Source organism: Zonotrichia leucophrys, chromosome 10 (assembly GCF_028769735.1).
Source record: "Zonotrichia leucophrys gambelii isolate GWCS_2022_RI chromosome 10, RI_Zleu_2.0, whole genome shotgun sequence".
In the NCBI taxonomy this organism is placed as follows: domain Eukaryota; kingdom Metazoa; phylum Chordata; class Aves; order Passeriformes; family Passerellidae; genus Zonotrichia; species Zonotrichia leucophrys.
Window position 1 is genome coordinate 1,667,001 of NC_088180.1, and position 25,244 is coordinate 1,692,244.

Sequence of the window (25,244 nt, forward strand, 5' to 3'; positions counted from 1 at the left end):
GGAGATGCCGTGGGACCGACCGGACCACACTGAACCCCCGTTCTCACCCCGGCTGTGCCCAGGGCCCGGCGCAGCTGCCCCGAACGCGCTGCAGCCCCCGAGCCCAGAGAGCAGCTGGGGTTGCATGGGGAGAAAACGGGAAATTGGAGTCTTGAGTCGCACCGTGGCGAAGCGCTGGCAAACTGAGATTGAAATTCCTCTATCTAAATGGAAATGAGCTGTTGCCATCAGGGAGGGATGTTCGTCACCGCTGCCCCAGCCCAGAGCTGTGCTGTTAATGCAGAGCAGGGCAGAGCAGAGGGGTCACTGTGTCCCCCCATCACTGCTGTGACAGACCCCGTCCCACCCTACACCAAGCCACAGCACACAGATGCTCCCACTCCACATCCCAACCTGTGAGTGTCAGAAGGTGAGCCGACCTTGTGCTCCAATGGCCTTGCTGACAGACATCTACTGCAGACGCCAAGACAGGAGTGACACGGATGATGATAAAAGAAGGATCTTGCTCTCTATGGCCCCAAGCACAACCAGCCCAGCAAGAACAATTATGGCTGTTTTGAGTGGGAGCAGCTGCTGCCAGCACGAATTACTGTGCTATATCAAAGGGATGTCTCTGAGCAGCCCCAGCACTGCTCCCCACCTCAGCCTTGGCATGCCCCCACTAACGTTAACAGCAAGAAGCTGGTAGTGTGGGATCATCATGCCTGGAATGTCCTGGGAAGGGACACAGCCACACCACTAGCACTGGGATGGTCTCAGTGGAAGATCATGGAATCCTAGGTTTGGGTCAGAAGGTCATCTAGTCCAACCTCCTGCTGTGAGCAGGGACCTCTTCAATTAGATCAGGTTGCTCCAAGCCCTGGCCTTGAATGTTTCCACACATGGGATTTCCACCACCTCTCTGAGCAACCTGTACTGGGGTTTTACCACCCACACTGTAAAATACTTGTATCTAATCTAAATCAACGTTCCTTTTAGCTTAAAGCAACTTCCCCTTCTGGGTGCCTGAGCATGGTGGTTTGGAGACAGGCCTCCAAAACTGTGCACAAAAAATGACAGAACTACTCACAGGTGTAGACTCAGAATGAGGTGGAGGCATCCAGGCAGAGATGTCTTGGGACAATTTCCAAACAGGACACCAGGAGCAAGTCAGTGGTTTGGAAGGATGCTGGGAGCCATCCTGAAGGGACTGAGTGAGGATGGGCTCCAAGTCAGAAGTTGAAATTTGTCCTTTGCATCAAACATTTGGTCTTTAGGAAGAGATTGGAGAGGAGGCATTCAGCTGTGCCAGTGCACATGTGTGTTATGTGGGTGCCACCCTGCACATTCCACTGGCAGCCCGAAGGGATCAGGAGCAAATTTCTCTCCTTTTCTCTAAACTCTGGCAGCTGATCCTCCTGCAGATTGCTGTGCTTGGAGACAAAACACAGGGCACAGCATTCTCAGGGATACCCAAGTAACTCCAGCATCCCTACTAGGGCTGAGGTTTCAAACTCATCACCAGGCTGGGCTTCAAGGAACTGCTCCAGGCCAGAGGGCAGGAAGGGGGCATGGATGACAATGTGAGGGTTTAACCCAGCCCCACAAGGATCAGCTCTGGTTCTCTCCAGCCTCTGAGGTACCTGGGAGCCTTGATGACTTGTGCTGGGAGGGTGATGTGAGGCTTGGCACTAACCAAAGGGTTTCATTTCTAGCAGGTGGGAGACATCAGGGACAGAATTCAGTGAACACAGCCCAGCTTCCCAGGTAGGCAAGCTCCAGTTCTGCCTTCTATCAGTCTTTTCTCCCTCTTGGTTGCCTCCATCCTGCAAAACTACACATTTTCATAGAATCATGTAATGGTTTGGGTTGGAAAGGGCCTTAAAGCTCGTCTTGTTCCAATCCCCTGCCATGGGCAGGGACACTTTCCACTATCCCAGGATGCTCCAAGCCCTGTCCAACCTGGCCTGGAACACTTCCAGGGATCCAGGGGCAGCCACAGCTGCTCTGGGCAGTCTGTGCCAGGGCCTGCTCACCCTCTCAGCCAAGAATTTCTTCTTACCTCATCTGACCCTGCCCTCTTTCAGTTTGAAACCATTCCCCCTTGTCCTGTCACTCCAGGCCCTTGTCCAAAGTCCCTCTCCCACTCTCTTGGAGACCCTGAGGGCACGGGAAGAGGCTTTAAGGTCTCCCTGGAGTCTTGTCCTCTCCAGGCTTCACAGCCTGAGCTCCCCCAGCCTGTCCTCATGGCAGACAGCCCTGTGAGCACCATTTTGGCCAGTGAAGTGCAGGGCTGACACAGCCCCAGCTGACCCACAACCAGGCAGAGACACGAGGCCAGGACTGCACCAGCTCAGCCCTGACCCCCTGCACAAGCTGTTCCCAGCAGTGCTAATCCAATTACAAAACAAACTTCCTGCCCCCATTCTCAGAGCTGCAGCATGTGCTGAACCAGCCCTGGGATTGTGGAGGGCTTTGTGAGGGACCAGCACTGAATGGCAGAGGGAGGAGGGACACAGAGCACAGGCAGCTGGGAGCACATGGGGCACTGCTGGGACAAGTGGATTACAATTATTACAAACAAAGGTCTTTGGTCTAACTTTATACTCCCAACGGGGTTAACCTTAAAGCCACACAAGGTTGTTCATGCCCTTTTCCCTCCTGGGGATTAGCATCCTCATGAATAGGGATCCCTGTCACCTCTCTAGCCCTACTAGATGCCTGCCCTCACCCACCCCATTCCCAAACAAAGCTCATTCAGTCACAGGATGGCAAAGGCAGCACTAAAACACCCTTTCTAGAGAATTTAAGTTCAAATTTTCTGGGGAGAAACTCCTGCTAGAATTGGAGTGATATATTTTTGGTGGTCAGGACAAAGGAAGGGGTTATTTCCCTTTATTTGGCATTGGTGAGACCACACCTGGATACTGTTTCCAAGTACATGAAGAGAGTGAGAGACTCCTGCTGAGGATGTTGGGGGCAGAACAAAGGAGTTTCACTTCTTTACCTGGAAAAGAAGGGCTCAGGAGGGATGTGATCCCCACAGCAATGCCCAAGAGCCATTTTGCTGGAGCACTTGCACACCCAGCCCAGCTGCAGGCAGTGCTGCTGGCCCGTGCCTGGCTCTGGGCAGCTCCTGCAATGCACACAGCTCTCATTCCTCATCCCTGTGCTCAGCAGGGATGCTCTGAGATGGAGCCAGCTGACTGAGCAGGATTTCACCACAAGGCTGCACAGCCAGCACTGCCTTCCCGGCACTTTGCTCCCTGCCACAGCTCCTCAGGAAAACAGCCCCACACCATGTGGGGAGCTGCATGAACACAAGAAACCTCTTTTCCACCCCAGCTTCCAAGAAGGCAGAGGATCCCCATGATGAGCTCTTCACTGAAGCCCTTCACACTGCAGGGCTGTTTAAGTGCCACTTGAAACCTCCTAAGAGCAGAAAGGGCACCCAGAATTCTGCACCTCCAGCCCTTCCTGCAGGCTCTGGGTGCAAAGCCCTCCCGGTGGAGTCACCTCCATCCCCAGCGGACAGAACGCCTCCCTGGGATGGGAGAGGCAGGCAGAGCTGCCAGCACCAGAGGCTGTAAGGAGACACCGGCCAGCTCGATCCAATGCCTTTTAAGGAGCGGCACAGGCTGAGGCATCCTGGGCCAACCCCCCAGGCTTGTGCAGCCTCCAGTCACGGCGTGCACTCACAGACCACACTGGCCATGCCCCACGGCCCCCAGAGCAGCTCAGAGCTGTGCAGGGCAGCCAGGACAGCTGTCTCTGTGCTGAGATAGAGTCTGAAATACCCCAAACCCCGGACAGCAGAGCGGGGTTCCTGCAGCGGCTGCAGCTCTCACCCACACAAAATCACAAAATCCCCCCAGTGCCATCAATCACCTCAGTGTCCCCCAGCAACAGCAGGGACAGCTTCTTCCTGGCAGCAGGCAGAAGGGAGGATGATGCTTTTTCACAAAGCCTTCACCAGGACACTGCTAACTCATCCCACCAATTCCCCAGGGCTTTGTTCCACTAACAGAAAAGGTTTTGCTGGTCCAGCAGTGAATTTGCTGCTGTCATCCCCACCCAGAGAGCAGAGGGGAAAGGGAATGTGCTGCTGGGGAGTAACAGCAGGATGGAGCTGAGGCTGAAGCATAGATAGAGGAAATGCATGTGCATGGGTAGAGGAGCGACAACAGGAGCAAGGTGAAAAGGCAAGGATGTATGAAACAGTACAGAGCACCAGAGAAAGGTTCAGCCAAAAAAATAAAGAGGAGCAAGCTGGCCCAAAGACAAGGTGTCAGAAAGACAAACAACAGGAGTGGAGCCAGTCATTTCTCAGAGGAGATCAGGAGCTCTGTGAAATTCAGAGATTTTGCCTAAGATTTCTGAGAGGTGAAGGAAAACAAGAAGGCAAAAGATCCTTAAGAGCACCCTCTTCTACAGGGAGTAACAGGCAAGGACATGGCCACCAGCATCCTTTGTCCCCTGTGTCTCAGAGGGGACACTGGCTGACCACGCCACTCTCAGTGTATCCAATGGCGCAGGCAAATCAATTCCCTCAAAGCTCTTGTGCAACAAAATTTCCCTTTGCACTGTTTTGCTACACTGATCCCCCACTCAGGGGGGATGTGGGCACACAGTCCCATGAAGCAGGAGACAACCATGCACTGCTTTATTGGGCAGTGGTGCTGCACACATGGCCAAGGCCGGTCACTGTTCACGTTTGGCACAGGATGGCAGTGAGCACTGAGCAGGGGGCACTGAGGGCAGCCTGCCTGGCACTCTGCACGCCTCACTGGCCCCAGGCAGGTCCTGCTCACCCCTGCCAGCCTCCTCACCTCGAGCACAGCCATTTGTCTCTCATGGGCAGAGCCAGGCACCCTCACGGAGGTACCTCAAGCCTGCTACCGGATGATTCATCCCCGTCCTCGCACACACTGCCCCCCTCCCTGGACTCTCCAAGGTCCCAGCTCCAGTCCTGGCATGCCAAGCTCTGCCAAGGAGGCAGGTGTGGAGGTGTGGACAGCCCCACTCGGCTCCTGGCACAGGGGGTCCTTCCAGTGCCACGCCAGCACAAAACCAGAGCCCCTGGGCGAGCAGGACGAGGGGCCCGGCTGCAGCAATGCCCGACGGCAGCGGCTGTGCCCAGCGAGCCGCCCACGGGCCTGGAGCCCATCCTGGGCACGGCAGCGCTCAGCCCTGGGGATGGGCCAGTTTGGGTGCAGCCAGCCTGGAGCCTGGCTCGTGGGGTGATCCCTATAGGGTACGGATGGCCACCGGGTACAGCAGGGACATGTGCTCGGCCCCCTTGATGGGCAGCTTGCGGCTGGCGTAGTGATGGATGATCTCGGGCACGCTGTCGAAGGGCGGGCTGTGCTGGCCCAGCACGTACTTGTTCTCCTGGGTCCGTGACAGCTTCATGTGCATGAAGCCCTGGCTGCTCCTGCAAGGACAGAGCGAGGCAGGGTTAGGGGGTAGAGCTGGCCCCGGCCTCCCCTCATCTCTGACCCCCGACACAGGCAGCCTGCCCCTGCAGCTGAGGGGGACACTGCTGGCTCCTGTCTGCAGCCATGGCTCTGCTCCTGGCTGACTCCAACAAACCCCACAGAGCAAAGCAGGGACATGGCCAGTGATGCTGCACAGTGCCCCTTGGGGAGCAGGGCCGTACAGTGGGGTGTGCAGGGCCCTCCCAGGGTGTGTGTGGTAGGGAAGGCATCACTGCTGTAGGGTCACAGAGGGGTACTGGCTTTTGCTCCTTGCATGTGACAAAGCCCCTTTTTCTCTGGTTCTCACAAGATCCCCTCAGCTCCCACATCTCCAGCCTCACCGTGGCAAACCAGGTTTTTCTCCTTTAGCCCACAGCCAAAGGATTTTCTCCTTCCCCCTCTCCCCATGCCACCACTGCAGGCTCCATAAAACCTGCTCAGCACAGCAAGAGCATTTCCCAGCACAGCACGGGCACGGAGCCACGGCAGGCTGTGCAGGCAGACCCTGCCACGAACACTGATTCCAAGTGACGGACTAATGGCCCTGTTGCTATTAATTTGCGTCTCCGAGGAGAGCCACAGCCTGTCTGCAGTGTCTGGATTGCACATTATGGCAAAATATTGATGACTTAAAAGCAGACAGGACCTCATCAGTGATGCTGAGCTGCTTGGAGTGCTGCACAGCCCGGCCCCATCCCCCCGGCTGGAGAGGGGCCATAATGGACAGCCCAGCTGCATTAGCAGAATGGCTCTGCAATCCATTTAGAGACAGGAGCAAGGAGCCAGCTGTCCTGAGAGACAGCCACAGCCCCCCAGCATGGGCTGAGCAAAAGCAATAGCTTGGCTGTGTCTTGTGTCCCAGCTGGGAGGGAATGGAGTGCTGCCACACGGAGCCATGGAGAGCTGACACTGGCTGTGCTTAGCCCCAGGTGCTCCACAGGACTTTGCCACAAGCTCAGGGATGTGGTGGGATCACACCCCTAGAGTGAGGGAACAGGCTGCAAACACCAGCAGCCAGGACAGGGGGTGGGTGCTGCTCCTGCTGAGCACCTCTGCAGGCACAAGGAAGGACACAAAGCTCTGCAGTGTGGCCTCAGCCACCCTCGTGGGCTCTCCAAACATCTGAGGCAATGACATGACCCTGTCCATGACACTCTGGGGCTGCCCACCCTGGACCAGCCAGCACTGTCACAGCAGGGTTAAATCCTTCCAGCTACCTGACCTGCTCCTGGCTGCTCTCTCTTGTGCATATTTGCCTTTAAAGCAACACCAAAGTACTTTAGGTCAGCATTGGAACGCTTTTCAGACCATCTCCTTGGCTGTGCCTCCTTCCTCAAGGAAAAAAAAAAGAGTTTAAAAAAAATAATAGAGAGAGCTGCAGACAGCCAGCTTACAGCTATATAAAAACATCCCAGGGGATTTTCCTTGAACAGGCTCTACAGAGAAAGGCAGTGGAGTAAAAATCCTGCTCCTGGGGCTGTGGGTTCTCCACAAACTCTGCAAGGACAGGCAATGCCCAGACAACTCCCTGATGGGCTGGGGAAGGTGGGATATTGCTGCACACCACGGCAGAACCACACACGCCCTCTGAGAGATGAAGATTTTGCCATAAGACTGAGGAGGATGGCAAAAAGTACGGGAAAAACCACTAAGGTGACTGGCTTGTGGAGAGGTGATGGAAAACCACCTTTGGTGATGGAATGCCATCTCCCAGGCTCTCCAACACACAGCTGGCTAATGCCAATCCCAAGGCAATGGTGAGACCTCTTGCAGCTTCAAATGCAGCCCCCCAACCAGAAGAAGCTGTTGCTCCAAAATGGCTCACAAGCCAGGGCAAGGAAAAACCACAGAAAATTAAAATATCAGTAAAAATTAAATCATCAGTAAAAATTCTAACCAAAAAAAAGGGAAAGGAGGGAGCTCTTTCAGAAGGGTTTATTGGCTGATCTGAAAGCTCTAAATGAAGAAGGAAGAAAATGTATTTTCAGTGGAGCTCCTGCCCTGCTTTGGTGCTGAAGGCAACAAAAAGAGTGAAAAAAATGTGAAGAGAGAGCAATTTAATTCACAATTGTGCCACTGGGAAATAAACAGAGAGGCTGAAAGCCCTTGGGAGCAATGCAGGTAGAGAGACCAGTGGGGAAACTCAAAGTATACTGAGAGAAGCACAGGGTTAAGGGGTCTGTTGTTGGGCAGGGATAGCTGAAGTGCTCAATGAATACTTATTTCCCATCTGGCAGGAACAGAGCTAATATAGCTGTCCAGCAGCAGAGCAAGAAGGTATTTGCTCATCCATCATCATCTTCAGACAGTAACAGCTTTGATTTTGTGGATTTGTGCTGCCCCAAGAGCCAGGAAAGAGCTGGATGAGGAGCTGTGGGCAGTTCCCCCCTGTCAGGACACATGCAGAGATGCTTCATGCAATTTTGGCATCCAGGGAATCTGGAAAACTTGGGGAGAATATAAAGATTCCCCAAAAACCACAAGCAGAAACCAAGCTGTGCTGTGGGAATGGCAAACCAGAGCAGGGCAAAGCCCTGTGTACAGCTGAGCAATGGATCTGCGGGCTGGGGAGGCAAGGATGGGTACCCACATTCCCTCAACAGTGGGCTCTCACAAACTTTCTTTTCCCATAAAACTAAACTACAAAAAAAATAAAAAGGGGGAACAAGAGAACAGAGCTGGAAGCTGTAACCAGACACATCTGACTGAGAAGTGAAGCACATCATTGATCCATCTCAGGGATTATGAGCACTGCCAAAGAAGAGCAGTGGGCCTCCAGATTTTCCTGAGAGATTTTTTTTTGCGACACACCAAACCAGAAAGCTGTGCCACACCACAGAAGAGTGTGGACTCCATACTGCAGCCACAAGTGCTCATCTCATATGGGCACAATTCACCTGGGGCACCCACCTAAGGGTCACCTGTGCTGTGTGCACCCCCCAGGCCTGGCAGGCTCACTCACTTCAGGGACAGCGAGAAGTCGTTCTTGCTGGTCTCGCTGTTGCGCACCAGGTAACTCGCCTCCTTGCACAGCCGCAGCAGCGTCTCCGCGTCCGTCCGGCTGATGGCCCCGTGGTACCAGCTGCAGGGAGAGGGCACAGGGCACTGCCACGGCTCTGCTGGGCACAGGGCACACACTGTGCCAAGGGCTCTGCTGGGCACAGGGCACTGCCACGGCTCTGCTGGGCACAGGGCACACACTGTGCCAAGGGCTCTGCTGGGCACAGGGCACAGAGCACACACTGTGCCATGGGCTCTGCTGTGTTGGGCACAGGGCACACACGGTGCCAAGGGCTCTGCTGGGCACAGGGCACACAGCTGGCAAGGGCTCTGCTGGGCACAGGGCACTGCCACGGCTCTGCTGGGCACAGGGCACACACTGTGCCAAGGGCTCTGCTGGGCTGGGCACAGGGCACACCTGGCAAGGGCTCTGCTGGGCACAGGGCACACACCTGCCAAGGGCTCTGCTGGGCACTGGGCACACACTGACAAGGGCTCTGCTGGGCACAGGGCACTGCCACGGCTCTGCTGGGCACAGGGCACACACGGTGCCATGCTGTGCTGGGCACAGGGCACAGTGCTGGGCACAGGGCACACCTGGCAAGGGCTCTGCTGGGCACAGGGCACACACTGTGCCAAGGGCTCTGCTGGGCACAGGGCACACAGCTGGCAAGGGCTCTGCTGGGCACAGGGCACACCTGGCAAGGGCTCTGCTGTGTTGGGCACAGGGCACACACTGCCAAGGGCTCTGCTGGGCACAGAGCACACACTGTGCCAAGGGCTCTGCTGTGCTGGGCACAGGGCACACACCATGCCAAGGGCCCTGCCCTGGGGCAGCAGGGGGAAAGAGCTCTGCCATGCTGGGCACAGAGTACACACCATGGGAAAGGCTCTGCCCTGGGACAGCAGCAGTGCCAGCACCTCCCCAGGGACTGCAGCCACCCTCAGGGAGAGGAAGGGGGTGGCATCACTGGGGTTGGGAGACAAGGGGCAGGGACAAACAGGCTGAAATGTGGAGTCAAAGAAGAAAGGAAGGAGCAAATCTGCCCCAGGGTTCCTCATGGTGTGGCCACAGGGCTCCCTGTGCAGTGGGAGGGTTGGCAGCCAAGCTGGGCAGGCAGGACTCACCACTGGCTCTCCAGGGGCAGGGCAGGGTCGATCCTCTCCCCAACAAAGGGGCCGGGCTCAGCTGTCAGTGTCTTTGTGTTCTTGAGGCCGCTGGAGCCGTGCCTGAGGACAGCCCTGGCCTTCTCCTCCCTGCAGGGCGAGGTGCGGCCGTACCCCAGCCCCTCCGAGGGACCTGCCAGACAGACAGACAGACAGACAGACAGACATCACAGGCTGGGATCAGAACTTCCCCTGGCAGGAAGAGCCAGAGCCACTTCCATCACACTGGGTCACCTCACACTGCCCCATCCCCCTGGTCTAAGCAAGGGCAGGGCAGCTCTTGGGCTCCCTGCAGTGCCCAGGCTGCAGCCAGTAGCTGAGCCCATGGAAGACATTTCCAGGGAGGTTTCAAAAGCTCAGGAGGTTTTGCTGATGCAAAAATAGATTCAGTGGCTGTGGCACAGGGTTAAGTGAGATACAGCAAGAAGAGGTTCCCCAATCTCAGAGGAAGAGGGGGTAGATGGAGCTAAAGGAAGCTGTCAGTTTGGAACCAATGGACACATTCTGCTGGCACAAACAAACAGGGGGTGAAAAAACAATTCCTCAAGGTGGGAAGGGGATATTTTGACTGCAGGTACCTCCCTGACACTGCCACCTGCCTGTCACCAGCCCAGCCACAGCCAGGAGTGCGGGGGATTGACCAAGCCCTGCCCCAGGGACCTGGCCTCCCACTGCCTGTTATTTCCACGCAGGATGATTTCAGCATTAACAATATCAGCTCTCCTTCCTCCCAGGAGTTCATTATTGCTCCCTGTACCACCAATCCCCTTGCACAAATTACTTATTGATCAGGCAGAGCTGCCACAGTGTGGGGCTGCCAGGGGCTGACACTGTGGCAGCACAGTCACTCTGGAGATGGCTGAGCCCAGAAATGCCCTAGGACTATTGGAATGCCCCAGACAGAACAACTCTCCAGGCTCCCTGGCTGCTGGAGGGGAGGTAAAAAATAGCCAGAGGGATGTTTTCCTCTCTAGCAGGGCATCCTCTATGGCAGCTGTTTGAGTGATACCTTCTCCAAGCCCTGTGCAGGTGAGCAGGACTCCAGCTCCCCAGCACTGCAAGGAGGAGAAGGCAGCCAAAAGCAAACCCAGCCAAAATCGTGTGCAGCTCAGCATGGCATAACCCACCCTGAGCACAGCCCAAGGAGGAGGTGCCTGGCATTATGGCTTGACAAGCCCTGCTTCTGCAGCACTCTGGCTTTTCACCAGCCATGCTCCCCTTGGACATCACACACAGGCTTCGATTTCAACTCATCACCTTAAAAAATTGGGGCAATCATTAAAAGCCAGGCAATCAAACAGCCCAAGTGTTTGCTGGCGGCACAAAGTCATTGTGTTCCAGGCTCAAAAGAAATGCATTGCACCTGTCAGAGGGAGACAGAGGCAGGTGCATGATTAAACAGGATATTAAAAACAAGCCCTTAGGAGGAAGAAGACATCCTTCAAGACGTTCAAGTCACCCCCAGACATGGGAAATAGAAAATGAGACAAAATTCTGGCAAGATAAACTTAATACAACAAAGCAAGGCAAGTTAGAGGGAAAAAAAAAAAAGAGTCTCTGTGTTGCTAAAACCAGGAAAAATGACAAAGTGATGTGTTCATCAGGAGCAGGATGCATGTCAGAGCCACGGTGGGGATAATAAATGAGAGGGGAAGAGGGGAGCCTGCATAACAAAGAGATTAATTTCTCTTGACACCTGCACTCACTGCAGGAAGAGGATCAGAAAATTCCCACCTGCCAAGACCTTTCTTCTTGAGGAGTGATCTCAGCCTGCAGCACCCCTGGGGGTTTGGGAAACACCCAGCAAAGCCCTGGCAGAGCGGCCACTGCTCTCGAGTGCCCCCACCATCAGCACCACAGTGAGGCAGCACCTGCAGCCTGTGCTCAGCCCACCCAGGAGGCAGCAAAGGCCACTCTGGCTTTTATCCTATGGAGCTCTGCAGGGATCTGGGTAGCTGCAGATAAGGGAATCAGACATGTGCAGCTGGCACTGCAGCGAGTGCCCACCTGGACAGCAGGAAAAGGCACAGCCTGCATCCCAGCTCCACACTGGTAACAACCCAGTCATGGCTTTCCACAAACCCCCCCCACCTAATGCTCTTGGCAAAATCCTAATTCACCACAGCATAACAGCAAGGTCCTTGAAATATTAATAAAGGGTTAAAAGAGAAGCAGCAATATTTGGCTTTCATAAGTGAGACTGCCAGCAGCATCCAAAGGGGATTTACCCAGGGGCTCTGTGCTCAGCACACAAAAAAAGGTTTCACAGCAAGGCAAACCTGAGATGACAAAGTGTACCTGGGAGATTTGGCTGCTCAGGATAGCAAAGGAAGAGTGGAGAATCCACAGGGACCTCCTGACACTAAGCAGCAAGGTAATAAAACAGCAGAGGAAACGGAGCAGTGCTAAATAATGAAGAGGGGAAAAAACAGCCCCAGCCTCAGCACTGGGATCTGAATTAGCTGCTAACACACCTGTAAGGGACCTGGGCATTAAAAATCAGTCAATGAAAGAAAACATCACCTAAATACTCAGTACAGTTGTTGAGAAGACCTTAACAGCAGCCATCAAATGTTGGGAATTCAGAGGCAAAGAGGAGAGAACAAAAGGGACAGTAACAACTCTGCCATGCCACGGAATGATCCCCCAGAGCAGCTCTGCTGCCGAGAGCTGAGGCACCAAAGAGACAGCGCCTCTGCAGCAGAAAATACAGCAGGACAAACACCTGGTGTCCAGCATGGGACAACTGAAGAGCCAGGAGGAGCTGGGAGAGGGCACAGGAGGAGCTGGAGAGGGCACAGGAGGAGCTCGGAGAGGGCAGAGGAGGAGCTGGAGAGGGCAGAGGAGGAGCTGGGGAGGGCACAGGAGGAGCTGGGAGAGGGCAGAGGAGGAGCTGGGAGAGGGCACAGGAGGAGCTGGGAGAGGGCACAGGAGGAGCTGGGGAGGGCACAGGAGGAGCTGGAGAGGGCAGAGGAGGAGCTGGAGAGGGCACAGGAGGAGTGGGAAAGGGCACAGGAGGAGCTGGAGAGGGCAGAGGAGGAGCTGGGAGAGGGCAGAGGAGGAGCTGGGGAGGGCAGAGGAGGAGCTGGGGAGGGCACAGGAGGAGCTGGGAGGGCACAGGAGGAGCTGGGGAGGGCAGAGGAGGAGCGGGGGAGGGCACAGGAGGGGCGGGGGAGGGCACAGGGGGGGCTGGGGAGGGCACAGGAGGAGCTGGGGAGGGCACAGGAGGAGCTGGGGAGGGCACAGGAGGAGCTGGGAGAGGGCACAGGAGGAGCTGGGAGAGGGCACAGGAGGAGCTGGAGAGGGCACAGGAGGAGCTGGGGAGGGCACAGGAGGGGCTGGGGAGGGCAGAGGAGGAGCTGGGAGAGGGCACAGGAGGAGCTGGGGAGGGCACAGGAGGAGCTGGGAGAGGGCACAGGAGGAGCTGGGAGAGGGCACAGGAGGAGCTGGAGAGGGCACAGGAGGAGCTGGAGAGGGCAGAGGAGGAGCTGGGGAGGGCACAGGAGGAGCTGGGAGAGGGCACAGGAGGAGCTGGGAGAGGGCACAGGAGGAGCTGGAGAGGGCACAGGAGGAGCTCGGAGAGGGCAGAGGAGGAGCTGGAGAGGGCAGAGGAGGAGCTGGGGAGGGCAGAGGAGGAGCTGGGAGAGGGCACAGGAGGAGATGGGGAGGGCACAGGAGGAGATGGGGAGGGCACAGGAGGAGCTGGGGAGGGCACAGGAGGAGCTGCGAGAGGGCACAGGAGGAGCTGGAGAGGGCACAGGAGGAGCTGAGGAGGGCACAGGAGGAGCTGGGAGAGGGCACAGGAGGAGCTGCGAGAGGGCACAGGAGGAGCTGGAGAGGGCACAGGAGGAGCTGGGAGAGGGCACAGGAGGAGCTGGGGAGGGCACAGGAGGAGCTGGGGGGGCACAGGAGGAGCTGGAGAGGGCACAGGAGGAGCTGGGGAGGGCACAGGAGGAGCTGGGGGGGGCACAGCAGGAGCTGGGGAGGGCACAGGAGGAGCTGCGAGAGGGCACAGGAGGGGCTGGGGGGGGCAGAGGAGGGGCTGGGAGAGGGCAGAGGAGGAGCTGGGGAGGGCAGAGGAGGAGCTGGGGAGGGCACAGGAGGAGCTGGGAGAGGGCAGAGGAGGAGCTGGGGAGGGCAGAGGAGGAGCTGGGGAGGGCACAGGAGGAGCTGGGAGGGCACAGGAGGAGCTGGCGAGGGCAGAGGAGGAGCTGGGGAGGGCACAGGAGGGCGGTCATGTCTGGCACTGCCCAGGGCAAGCCCCGAGGCAGCCCAGCGGTGCAGAGTCACAGACACGGCGCTGGCACGCAGGACCCACCATTGGCGTCTTCGTAGCTGAGCTGCGCAGGGAGGGGGGCCCCGGGCTCCCCATCCGGGGGGCTCTCACTGCTGTCCAGCTGTCCCACCGGCGGGGGCCATGGCAGGTCTTTAATGACCTTGATTTCAACTGGATGGGGGGTGGGGAGGGTGGGGGAAACAGAGAGAAAGAGAGAGAAAGAAAGGGTTTAGAAAAAACCATCAGCAACACCAGAGACCCGCAGAGAAGGAGAACAGTTGTGGGGGAAAAGACCTCAGGATTCCCAGGAGCCCTACATCAGCTTGGCCATCTCATCCCTTGCACAGCACCAAGCAGGGACAGGCCTGAGGTGGGGCACATTCCCAACAGAGAGACCCTGCTCCTCCCATCAGTTTTTCCAGGCAACCCTCTCTGGGGTTTGGGGGAGCCTGCAATCACCCCTTTCACATACTTGTTTGTCTGGGGGTCTTGGCCAAGCATCCCATTGCCATCTGTCCTGCCTGTGCATCTGTCCTGCCATAGGTACCTCCCAGTGACCCACAGGGTGCACATTTCCCTGCCAGGCACCAGTGGGTTGCAGCCTTGTGCCAGCAGCAGCTGCCCTTCAGCAGGGGTCTCATGGACCCCTTGGCATCACTGGAGAGAAAAAACACCCCACAAAACACAGCAGGATGTGCCCTGGCTTCACAAAAAAACGGGCAGCAGGTTCCAGCGTGGCCCAGGGAACAGCAACCTGGCTCCCTTGGGACTCAGAGCAGGCCTGAGGCACCCTGGGCAGCAGCCACATGTATCTACAGGTGAGGCAGACCTGTGAACACACCACCTCCACCCAGGGATATCAAGCAAGGCAGCTCATCCAGAGCACAGACACCTCAGCACAAACCCAGCCCAGCAGAGCACGGTTCCATGATGGAGCCTGACACACCAAATCCTCAGCACAGGGTGCTGTGGGACCTGTACCCCAAGCACAAGTGACACCGTGACACTGAGCCCAGCACACACATCTCCAGCTCACACTGCCCAAACCCAAAGGGTGAACCTTTCTCAAAACCCAAATTTCCACGTCTCTCTGCCATCATCTCCACACAGTGCCAGCAGCCTGAGCACCCTCAGCAGCAGCTGCAGCACAGCCACACAATGCTGCAATTAAAATGCATCCTAGATAAGAGCGCAGCAATTAGGCAGCAGCGGCAAGGAGCCAGTGCTAATGCACAGCATGGATTTCCTCATTACCAAACACAAACACAATCGATCCCACAGCATGGATAAATAGGTCAGGGAGCTGGATGAAGGCTCCTTGGCTATCTTCCTGCCCTGAGGAAGGAGGGAGCTGCTTGAGCTCGGGGTTGAACCCACCCCTGCAGTGCAAGGTGTTAATTTGCACCAGAGGCTGTGATCGGTCAGAGCATGGTAGAGGCAATGGGAGACAGGTGTTGGACAGGTTACCAAGGCAGATCTGTCCATCACTCTGTCCAGCCTGGCTCCCTGCTCAGAGAAACAGCTTCTGCAAGAGCACAATACTCCCTGAGCTATGAAAATGCACAGACCAACATTACTGACCCCTAGAAGATGAAGCAACCCCAAAGACCCAGCTTCACAAAAAGTGTTGTTTGCTTTATGGCTGCTCCCATCGCTCACCTGCAAAGGCTTTGGAGATCCTCTCCTTCTTCCATTCCCAGGGCTGGTCATACTCCTCTGGTGGCCTCTCATCATCCTCGGGCAGCCGGGACTCCCTGGGCCTGGGGCAGGCCGAGCAGTCGCTGTCCATGTCCAGCACAGGCTCGTAGGGGGTGTCATAGAGGGGCAGCGGCCGCGCGGGCGCCTCCCGCAGGCCCTTCTGGCGGATCTCTGCCCGGACAGAGGGAAAGGACCATGAGCCTTCTGCCAACACAGCCATGGTCCCCCAAAAAACGGTGCTAGGTGACAGGGATCAGTGTCACCCGTGGTGAAATGGGGCAGGGAGCACCAGCAGAGGAGGAGACAGCGAGCAGCTGCCAGGAGCAGGAGCACCAAGATCCCACAGTCCCACTCCTGGCAAAATGGGGACAGAGTACCCTGAGCCTGATTTCCTGCAAGCAGTGAGGCTGGGCTTCTCCCCTGGACCCCCAGAGTGGTTGGTTTAATAAAATGCCCTTCCCTCAAGCAAAACAAAGTCTCTCCCACAGGCACAAGCACTCTCTCCACTGCTTGCTGGTTTTTCCAAGAAATATAATGGACTACTTGAAAAAGTCACATGAGCTTTCCAGAAACCACTTACTCCAGGAAAACCACAGAGCTGCAAAGCAGAGGCAGAGCCAGCATGGTGACCCTGAGCACTGCCTTCAGGAGCACATGCTCCCAGCTCACCACAGCTTTCCAGCCCCAGACAGGCCCACTGGGGGCCCTGCCAGACACTGCACGTTCTGGCCCAGTCAGTCCTAACTGAATTAAACAGCTCCCACATCCATCTTAGTTTTAAGCCAGATGCATGGAATGTCAGGTCTCTCCTGACTCCACCTGGCAACTGGGGTCCTGGGGGACAGCATCTCAGGGAGAGATGTGCCTGTAGTGCTCAGACAGTCTTTGCATGCTCCTGCAATCCCAGTGCACAAGGATAAAGCTGGGAAAATTCGCCTGCAAAATGGCTCTCCCCCACCAGAACCATCACCCAGGTTTGCCTCATGTGGGGGCTGCAAGGAACAGAGTACAGTGGCCACCAAACTCAGGGACCAGAGGTGTAAAGAGTGGCCTTTGTGTGACACCTTCCACCTTACCAGCCATCATCTTCTGGGCTTCATAGGGCTCCATATATCCATCATTCTCCATCACCTTCTCCAGCCCTGCCTGGCTGCCTGCCACCTGTGCTGCATCAAAGGGATCTGCATAGTCCTCCAGAACAGCCAGCTGCAACAGGGCAAGAACAGGAAAGGGTTAAGGCACTCTCTGCCTTTACTGGCAGGTGGAAGGCAGAGCCCACCATGAGCTCCTCCAGCAGCAGCCAGCGTGACCACTGAGAGCCCAAACCCACAGCGTGGCAGCCCTGCAGAGCCCTGCAGGCAGTGACAGCTTTCCAGGCACCAGCAGTTGGCTGTGGAAATGCTCCAGCCTTTGTCCTGAAAGCTGAGATGGAGCCAAGCAGAGCAGAAGGCAGCTCTGCCCCTCCCTCACCAGCAGGCCCCACCTGCCAGCACCCACATGCATGGCCTGGCTGGTCCCACCCCTCCATGGCACACACAAGCTCTCCTGCACACAGCCACATCTCCTTTCCCAAGGTGGACAAGGGGCACAGATCCCAAACACGGGGTGTCAGCTGGCACTGGCACAACTAGGAGCTCACTGCTTAATTTCCAGGGCTCCTGTGCACTCATTCGAGGAGCTTTTCTAACAAAAGGGCTAAGAATAGCCAATGGCTTCCTCTCCACAGCACCCCCAGACACATCCCAAGTTAAGTCAGACAAGATAGAACCTTCCTCCAGGAAGCCAAAGCAGGAGCTCCTCAAGTGCCAGGTCACAGGGTCAGCACTAAATTCCTGAGATTTGCACTTATTCGTGAAAAGGATCCTGCAGTAGGATATGGGGCATGTCCCAGAGCTCAATCCCCTCCAGCACTGCAGCCACATGCCTGCTCTAGCATCTCAGCAGCTTCCCATCAGAGCACCCCCTCACATGGCCCTGCAGCCCCCAAAAAGCCTGGAGCTGTACATCCACCTCCAGCCCCAAAGCCTGCTCCCAAAGTGGGGCCAGGCAAATTTCCAGCAGCAATCAAATGTACCCAAGCACCCCCCAGGACACACACCCCCAGCTTGGGGGGGATTTGCTACCACAAAAAGGGCTATGCAGATGTCCCACAGCAAGGACCAAATGTCCCAAGCATGGTGTGGCACCCACCTGGTGCCAGGCTCCATCCTCACCACGATGCTGCCCTGCTGCTGGCCAGCCAGGGGGACCACGGCTGCTCACACATCCCTCTGCAGCTCCAACAATCAGCTCAAAACAAAAGATTTCTCCCTCCTTCCTGAGCAAAATGCCCAACAATAGCCTGGGACAGAAAGCCCAGCAGGAAAAGGGAACAGGAACTGGAACTGTAAACATCTCCATGCAGACCCAAGACTTGGCATCCCTGGGAGCTACATGAGGCTCTGTGCCTGGCTCAGCAGCTCCTCCCGAAATGTCCCAGCTCCATGGGGCATGGGGAACAGGGTCAGCTCTCCAAACCAAATGTCCCAGCTCCATGGGGCATGGGGAACAGGGTCAGCTCTCCAAACCAAATGTCCCAGCTCCATGGGGCATGGGGAACAGGGTCAGCTCTCCAAACCAAATGTCCCAGCTCCATGGGGCATGGGGAACAGGGTCAGCTCTCCAAACCAAATGTCCCAGCTCCATGGGGCATGGGGAATAGGGTCAGCTCTCCAAACCAAATGTCCCAGCTCCATGGGGCATGGGGAACAGGGTCAGCTCTCCAAACCTGGTCCCTCCATGCCAGGGCACGAGCATTGCTTGTGATCACCCCCAGACTGCCCCAGAGGAGCAGAACAGGGCTCACACATGGGAGCTGCAGATGCTCTCCCCTCAGCAAGGCAGCAGAGGACAGGTGGTGTCAGAGCTCCACCCCAGGCAGGGGCAGCGAGCCAGGACAGGGCTCAGGAGCAGCCAGCCCAGCTCTGCAGGGGGAGACAGGCAATCTGCTCTCACCTCCATCACCTCAGGGCTGACAGGCATCACTCAGGCCCCATCGAGCACTGGGGACACGAAGGAGCAGAGCTGAGCCCAGGGGTCTGCAGCTCTTTGCAGGGTGAAATTCCCCAGGGCAAACACAAGCCCCTGGTGACTCTGACAGCTGCTTGGCCAAGCAGGACCTGCTTCCCACTGCTGCCTGAGAGATCTCAGAGAAGCTGCTCCAAACAGCCAGGACACCCCATGGCCTCTCCCATAGAGGCTCTTGCTGCACCTCAACCCCTGCAGAGCACAGCCCGGTGACAGCAGCAGCAGCACCTTCACACATGTGCTCCAGACAATGGCATGGGCATGCCAGCAGAGTCCCTGCACACACAGGTGCACCAGCCAAGGTGGGTGACTGGGCTGTGCCATGCTCAATGCTAACTTTAGCAGAGCTCTCGTGGCTCCAAGCATGCTGGGGGGGCTGTGAAATGCAGTTTGCTGACCCTGCTGGGGTTAGCTGTCTGTTCCTTGGGCCCCAAGCCCAACCTGACCACATTCAAACCTGCCATGAACCACATTTCCTAGACAGGCACAGACCTATTGTGCTGCTGGTGCCAGTCCTGGACACTCCCTCTGTACCACACACACACAGAGGCTTCCCTGCATGCAGTGGTCACTGTCAGAGAATCATTAAGGCTGGAAAAGACCTCCAAGACCACCAAACCCAACCTTATTTCCATATTTCCAAAAGTATTTCCTTGTGTTTAGGCCTGGCTTCCCAGGGAGGAATGCACAAGCTCCAGCAGGCTCACAGAGTGGCCCCACACAGATCATTCCAGGTCTAGAAAGCAGAGGATGGTGGAGAATCCTAACAGGTTTCTGTCAAGACCCCTAAGACTGGGTATTTTGCCTGCAGAAGTTTGCAGAGGCACTCAGCAGAGATTAGATGGAGGATGTGGTTTGCTGGGTTCAGTTTGGACCCAGAGCAAATGGCTCTGGTTAGAGGTAAGCTCCTTGGGTTTGGGGGAATTTGCCACACTGGTTTGCTTTTCCACTGCCTCAAGGATGCCACCTGATAGCAGCAAGGTCTCCCAACTGCAGGGTGATGAGAACATAAATAAATTTTTTTTCAAATGGGTGGATATTACAGCAGAGAGCCACAGAAAAGGTGGGAAGGGAATTTCTGCCTCCAGGAGCATCACAACCTCGGGATGGACAAGCAAGCCCACGAGAACGGTGCCTCAAGCCCCAGGAATGAGGGGCTGGAGGCTCCAGCCAGTGCCAGGAGTGGGGCAAACAGCAGGGATCCTGCAATCACTGGGCACATCCTAATGCCCTTGCACAAGGGGCTGTACCACGGTTGCCCAGGAAACTGAATCTCTGACATTTCCTAATCTGAGTTCTGGACTTTATGAGCCATGCAGGGCTCTCAGCAGCAGCCACAGTGCAAACTGCTGCTCCCAAGAGAGGGAGGGGGCACAGCCCTGGCAGGGCAGCTCCCAGGGGTGCCCTGAGCCCCCCCACTTTGCTCCAAGGCCAGGCATTTCCATGCTTTGCTCATGTTGCTGAAGGAGCTGCTCACTGCCTGCTGATCCCAGCACACGGCTGTGGAGGCATTGCCTGCTCATACAGAGCACAAGCTTTGCTAGATTTGAAATAATCTGGGTGCAAAGCAAAAGCCTGACGTGCAAAGCCACCATCCCAGGGCAGCTCTTGGTGCAGACCAGTCCTTCAGGGAGCAGCCAAGCACCACTGGCACCTGGACACACATCCTGCTTGAGCACGAGTGTTTTTCACATGTTTATCTGCCACAGCAATGCACTGAGGCTGGTCTCACTCTATTGTACATGCCAACAATAAGGAGGGGAAAAAATCAAAACAAAATTAATGCAAAGAACCAAATCATCACTGGGTTCTCACAGTCAAACAGCTTTTATGCTGCTCACCAGTGAAGGTGACAGATCACAGCTCCTCAAGAGCATTCACAGCTCAGACACCAAATTCCCAGGGCAGAGCTGGGGCTCTTTGTCCCATCTTGCTCAGAAACATTTTACCTGCCACCACATTCTGCCACAAGATGTTCCACTCTACACAGAGGTTTGCAGGGGATTCCTGGGGAGATCCTCCACCTTAAAAACGAGTTTCCTGCCCTAGAGGTAAAGCTCATTTGGGGTCTCCTCAGAAGACCGGGTAAATAAATTGTGCAAACTCTGTCAGGTGCAAAATCCCTCCAGTTTTCCACATCTGGCAGCTCGGCTTTTGGCAGACACGGGAGCCAAACCCAAAAGCAAACAGAGAGCTGACCTTCCAAGAAGGGTCTGGTGCAGGGCCCCCAGGGACAGGTGGGCTGGGCAGGGAGCCGGGGCTGCAGCCGTGGCATGGAGGAGGGCACACACACAGCACAGCATGGGCAGCGTGTAAGATGACTCAGATGGAGGAGCTCTGGCAGGAAGGACACACACCCAGGAGCTTCCTGAGCGGCTGTTCCCACACCCTGCAGCACTGAGCCTGCACTCCCAGCAAGCACAGCACACTGCTCCTGGTGGGCACGGGACAGAGGTGTCCCCAGGCAGATCCCCCAGCCCAGCAGTGGCAGATCCCTCAGTGCATCTCTCCCCACTGGTGCTGCTTCTCGTGCCTAATCCAAACCCAGCAGGGACGGCACCTCCAGAGTGTCCACCTGGCTCAGGTGAACAGCACAGGGCCAATCCATTGCCCACTGCTGTGGGGAAAGGCCTGGCACACCAAGCAGGCTGAGGAGGACGTGTGCTGTCCACACCATTTCCAGCAGGGTTTGGAAAGCAGCACAAGCCACGGCAGAGCTCGCTCTAATGCATCCCCACAGGATGCTGCAGATCCCACAGAAGGGGCAAAGATGTGGCAGATGTGCTACAGCAGCAAAGCATCGTGCAGCCCAGGCAGGAAGGATTCCTGTACCAAGATGTTCCTGCCCTTTCCATTCTCCAGAAGAAACACGACAGCTACAGCAGGCACAGGGTGCCCAGGGAGCACAGTCAGACCCCAGCCACAACAAACCACATGGTCTCAGCCAAGCCACACAATCAGGAACCACAGACTGCTCTTCCCACTTGTCTCCATCCTAATCATCCCCGCTTGGAAGGGCTGCATATTTTATTAGAGTGATTTTCCCCGTCTATCATTAACAAAAACCCTCTCTGCTCCAGCAGCTCTGTCTGTACACAGAATTGTGCTTCTCCTTTAATCTCCAGCATCCCCACAACCCCAGGGGTCTGCAGTGTCAGTCCCTGCAGTAGGCAGGGAACAGTGCCCACAGCCTCCTGCTAAGCCTGTGAGCACTGAGCCCTGGGCACAACCATCACCTCAGCTGAGGCTCCAGCCAGCTCCAGCATCCCTCCCCTGCTCCAGGACAGCTTGACTGCACCAAGAGCAAGGGTCACAAACATAAGTAACCCCCAGCAGGCACTTCCATCCTCCTGTACCACCTTCAGGAAGAGCCTCCACGATGCTGGAGCTGTTGGGAGCCCTTCCAACTGTTCAGCCCAGTAGATGAGAGCTGCAAAGGGCTTTTCAGCCCAACACAGCTGCTCTACATGGTGGATGCTCCCTGGCTCCTCCAGGAAAACTGTATTAATGGACAGCTGCAAGCACTATCAAATATTTCTACTTTTAGTCCGGTTTTGCCCAGGCTCTGGAGCTCTGTGTCCATCACGTGTCAGAGCCCTAAAGAATTAGAAGTCTCCTCCCTACAGTGGCATGCAGGAGACCATCAGTAATCTAATCACTGCCTATCCTGGAAAAATGAAGGGTCTTCAGCCTAGCACTGTTTGAGCACAGCTTCCCTGAATGCACCCCAGCTTCTGACTTTTCTCCACACTTCTCAGATTCTCCCCAACCTTTGGGTCCCCAAACAGCCTGGCCGTGCCTGTCAGCAGTCCCTGCTTCCCTCAGCCCTTTGCACATCACAGCCTGAGTCCACACGCTCCTGCTCTGATCCTGCAACATGCTCCAGACAAAAAACCATCCAGACTGCCTCAGCAAACCACAGCACTACGGTGGCACCTCTGCTCCCTACTCCCCCTGCCACCCTCCTCATCCCCCTCTGCTGCCTGCAGCAGCCAGTTCAACCCCGTTCAGAAGGGGAGCTCTGCTGGGCCACTCGAGAAATCTCCCAAAAGCAATTACTCAGTACAGGCAACTTCCCAAGATCCACCAGCAACAAGTTTGTCTATCTGCTTAAAACATTCCCTAGCAGATTTTTCCCGGTGCTCATTTCATTGTGCCGCCCGGCAGTGCCAGGACCACGGATGGCATCGCTGACTGTATCCGCGATTCCCTCCGCCAGCCAGATCTGCAATCCCGTCGAGTTCGCCTGACAAGCCCCGTCTTGCAGGCGGCAGCACTAGCGGGCACTAATTACCCCCTCCTGCCTTTATTTGCGCAGTCCCCGCATCAGCCTCTCCTCCGAGAGCGAGGCCCGGCACCGAGGGCCGCAGCCCCGCTCGGGCTTATCCTCCACCAGGTCCGGTGCCACTCAGAGCCCGTGTGCCATGGGGAGCTCCTGCCCAGCTCCTGCCTCTCACCGCGGATGTTTCTTGCCTGCCTGGCAGCTCCAGGCTCTGCTCTCAAGCCTGGAGAAGCCGGCGGAGGGGGGGCGGCAGACAAAGAGGCGCTGAGGCTCCTGACAAAGCAGCACGGCATCTCTGGGGGTCCGGCCGCCGCCGCTGGCACGGGCAGCCCGGGCAGGGGAGATCCGCCGGGCACGGAGCGCTGCGAGGCCCAGGGTCAGCGGCCCCAGCCTCGGAGGGCACCGCAGACAGTGCTGCGCTCCTCGGCTTCCCGCTGGGGATCGTACCTGCCGCCCGCAGGAGAAGCCAGGGCCGCCCCCGGTGCCGCTGACGTGTGCCCGGCATGTCGGTGCTGCCGGGGCACAGGGGAACGCGACACGGGAGCCCCGTGGAGCCCGGCCGGGCCCCCCCGGGTGCTCGAGGATCCCAACCCTGCTCCTTACTGCGGTGCCAACAGTCTGGCGGGACCGCCGGGGCCATCTCCGTGACAGAGAGGCTCAGGCTCCACCTGCCCCGAGGGTCCCGGTCCTGCCCCTCACGGCACGGGCCGAGGCTGCGGGCGGTCACTCGGGGCACCGCAAGTGGCGGGATAGCGCGGGGAGAGCACCGGGGCCCCGTGTCCGGGCACTCACCTCCTGCGGCGGCTCGTCGGGCGGTTCGGGACCGGCCGGGGGCGAGCTGGGGGCAGCCGGCACCGGCGGCGGCGGCGAGGGGCTGGCGGGCACCTTTTCCACCGCCTCCACCTTGATGAGCCGGTGCTTGGGCGAGACGTAGCGGGGCCCGTCGGGGGCGACGGCGGGCGGCGGGCCGCTGTAGGGGTCCTCGAAGTCGCGCTCCTTCTGCAGCCGGTAGGCCGCCACGATGTCGGGCTGGGCGGCGGCCAGCGGCTCGGCCGCGCCCCCGGGCGGCAGGGGCGGCTGAGGCGGCGGCCCGGCGCGGTAGTCGGGCTTGGGCGGCGCGGGCGGCGCGGGCCGGGCGCTGCGGAAGCCCAGGTGCTCGCGGAGCCAGCGGGCCATGGTGCCCACGCACTGCGGGGCCCCGCCGGCCCCCGCCCCGCCGCTGCAGCCGCCGCGCTCCGAGCCGGCCGCTCCGCTCAGCAGCATCGGCGCCGGCGGACTGAGCGCGGCGGCGGAGCTCGGGGGGGGCGCGGGGGAGGCGGCCAGTGCCACCTGCCGGAGCGCCGGCTGCGGGGCCTCCCCCGCCCCGCCCGCCGCACCGCGGCCCCGCGCCCGCTCCCCCCGGCGCGGCCCTCAGCGCGGCCCGGCCTCCCCGGCCCGCCTCCCCCGGGGCCCGCCCCGCTCCCGCCGCCTTCCGCCGCCTTCCGCCGCGCCCGGCCCTCCTCGCCGCTCCGGGCCGCTCCCCCGCTCCCGGGCGGCTGAGGGCTGGCGGCTCCCTCCCGGCGGGCCCGGGCCCGATCCGGCACCCGGGGAAAGCTCCCGGGGAGCAGGGCGGTAAGGGGTCCCTCATGGGATCGCAGGACGTGCTGAGCTGGAAGGAGCCCGCGAGGGCCGTGCAGTCCCGCTGCCCGGGAGGTGTGTGGTGGGAGCAGCCCCGTGCGGGACCCCCGGAGCAGCTCGGTCCAGGGAGACACTGAAACACGAGGCTGCCTGGGGACCGCCACAAGAAACACTGCGGGAAGGGGAGAGCAGGGACAAGGCAGGGAAGTGCTTGGGAGGAACGCTCAGTTCAGGCTGGATGTGCAGAGACATTGGAGTGAGCGTGCAGGGCTGATCCCCAGCAGAGGGCCGGGGGACATCTCCTGGGATGCAGCGGGAATGGGGCACTGGGAGCAGTCTGTTGGGGCATGGCAGCAGAGCCACAAAAAACACACTAGCACACATTCTCAGTGCTCCCCCTGGACACAGCCATCACCAGCCGGCAGCTCACCCACCACTGAGACCATCTCCCCATGCTCTCCAATGCCCCAGCAGCCCTGTCTCCAGACCTATGCCCCCAAATCCCTTCCCATCCACACCATCACCCAAACCTGCTTCCAAGTTCACAAGCTGAATCCCCTGAAGGCCATGAAGAAAGAAAAGGAGCAGGGACAGGTGCCACAGTGTGTGTCTGTGCGTCCTCACACCATTAGCCGTGGCCCTGCACAGTGTGGGGACAGATGCTGGGATCTTGCTCTTAGCT

The 25,244-nt window shown here is 57.9% G+C and overlaps 1 protein-coding gene across 2 annotated transcripts; it reads right to left on the reverse strand.

Annotated features, from left to right (window-relative positions):
- Window positions 1-4,620: 4,620 nt before the first annotated feature.
- SHF (Src homology 2 domain containing F) lies at window positions 4,621-24,306 on the reverse strand. Of its 2 annotated transcripts, XM_064722658.1 has the most exons (7): window positions 23,738-24,306; window positions 16,674-16,803; window positions 15,559-15,768; window positions 13,942-14,070; window positions 9,585-9,756; window positions 8,419-8,538; window positions 4,621-5,413 (listed from the first exon to the last, which is right to left on the reverse strand). In XM_064722658.1, exons 1-7 carry the CDS (start codon window positions 24,206-24,208, stop codon window positions 5,227-5,229), a joined length of 1,419 nt encoding a protein of 472 aa, XP_064578728.1. In that variant the 5' UTR covers window positions 24,209-24,306; the 3' UTR covers window positions 4,621-5,226. The 2 variants fall into 2 exon arrangements, with proteins under 2 accessions (XP_064578728.1, XP_064578727.1); XM_064722657.1 differs by lacking the exon at window positions 13,942-14,070 and having other exon boundaries at window positions 23,738-24,305.
- Between the last annotated feature and the right edge of the window lie 938 nt (window positions 24,307-25,244).

Coding starts and splice junctions, on each gene's coding strand:
- SHF (XM_064722658.1), bottom strand. CDS start 24,208: ATGCTGCTGAGCGGAGCGGCCGGCTCGGAGCGCGGCGGCTGCAGCGGC. Junction 9,757..13,941: donor CAGCTACGAAGACGCCAATG/GTGGGTCCTGCG, acceptor TCTGTCTGGCAG/GTCCCTCGGAGGGGCTGGGG. Junction 5,414..8,418: donor GACTTCTCGCTGTCCCTGAA/GTGAGTGAGCCT, acceptor CTGTCCTTGCAG/GAGCAGCCAGGGCTTCATGC.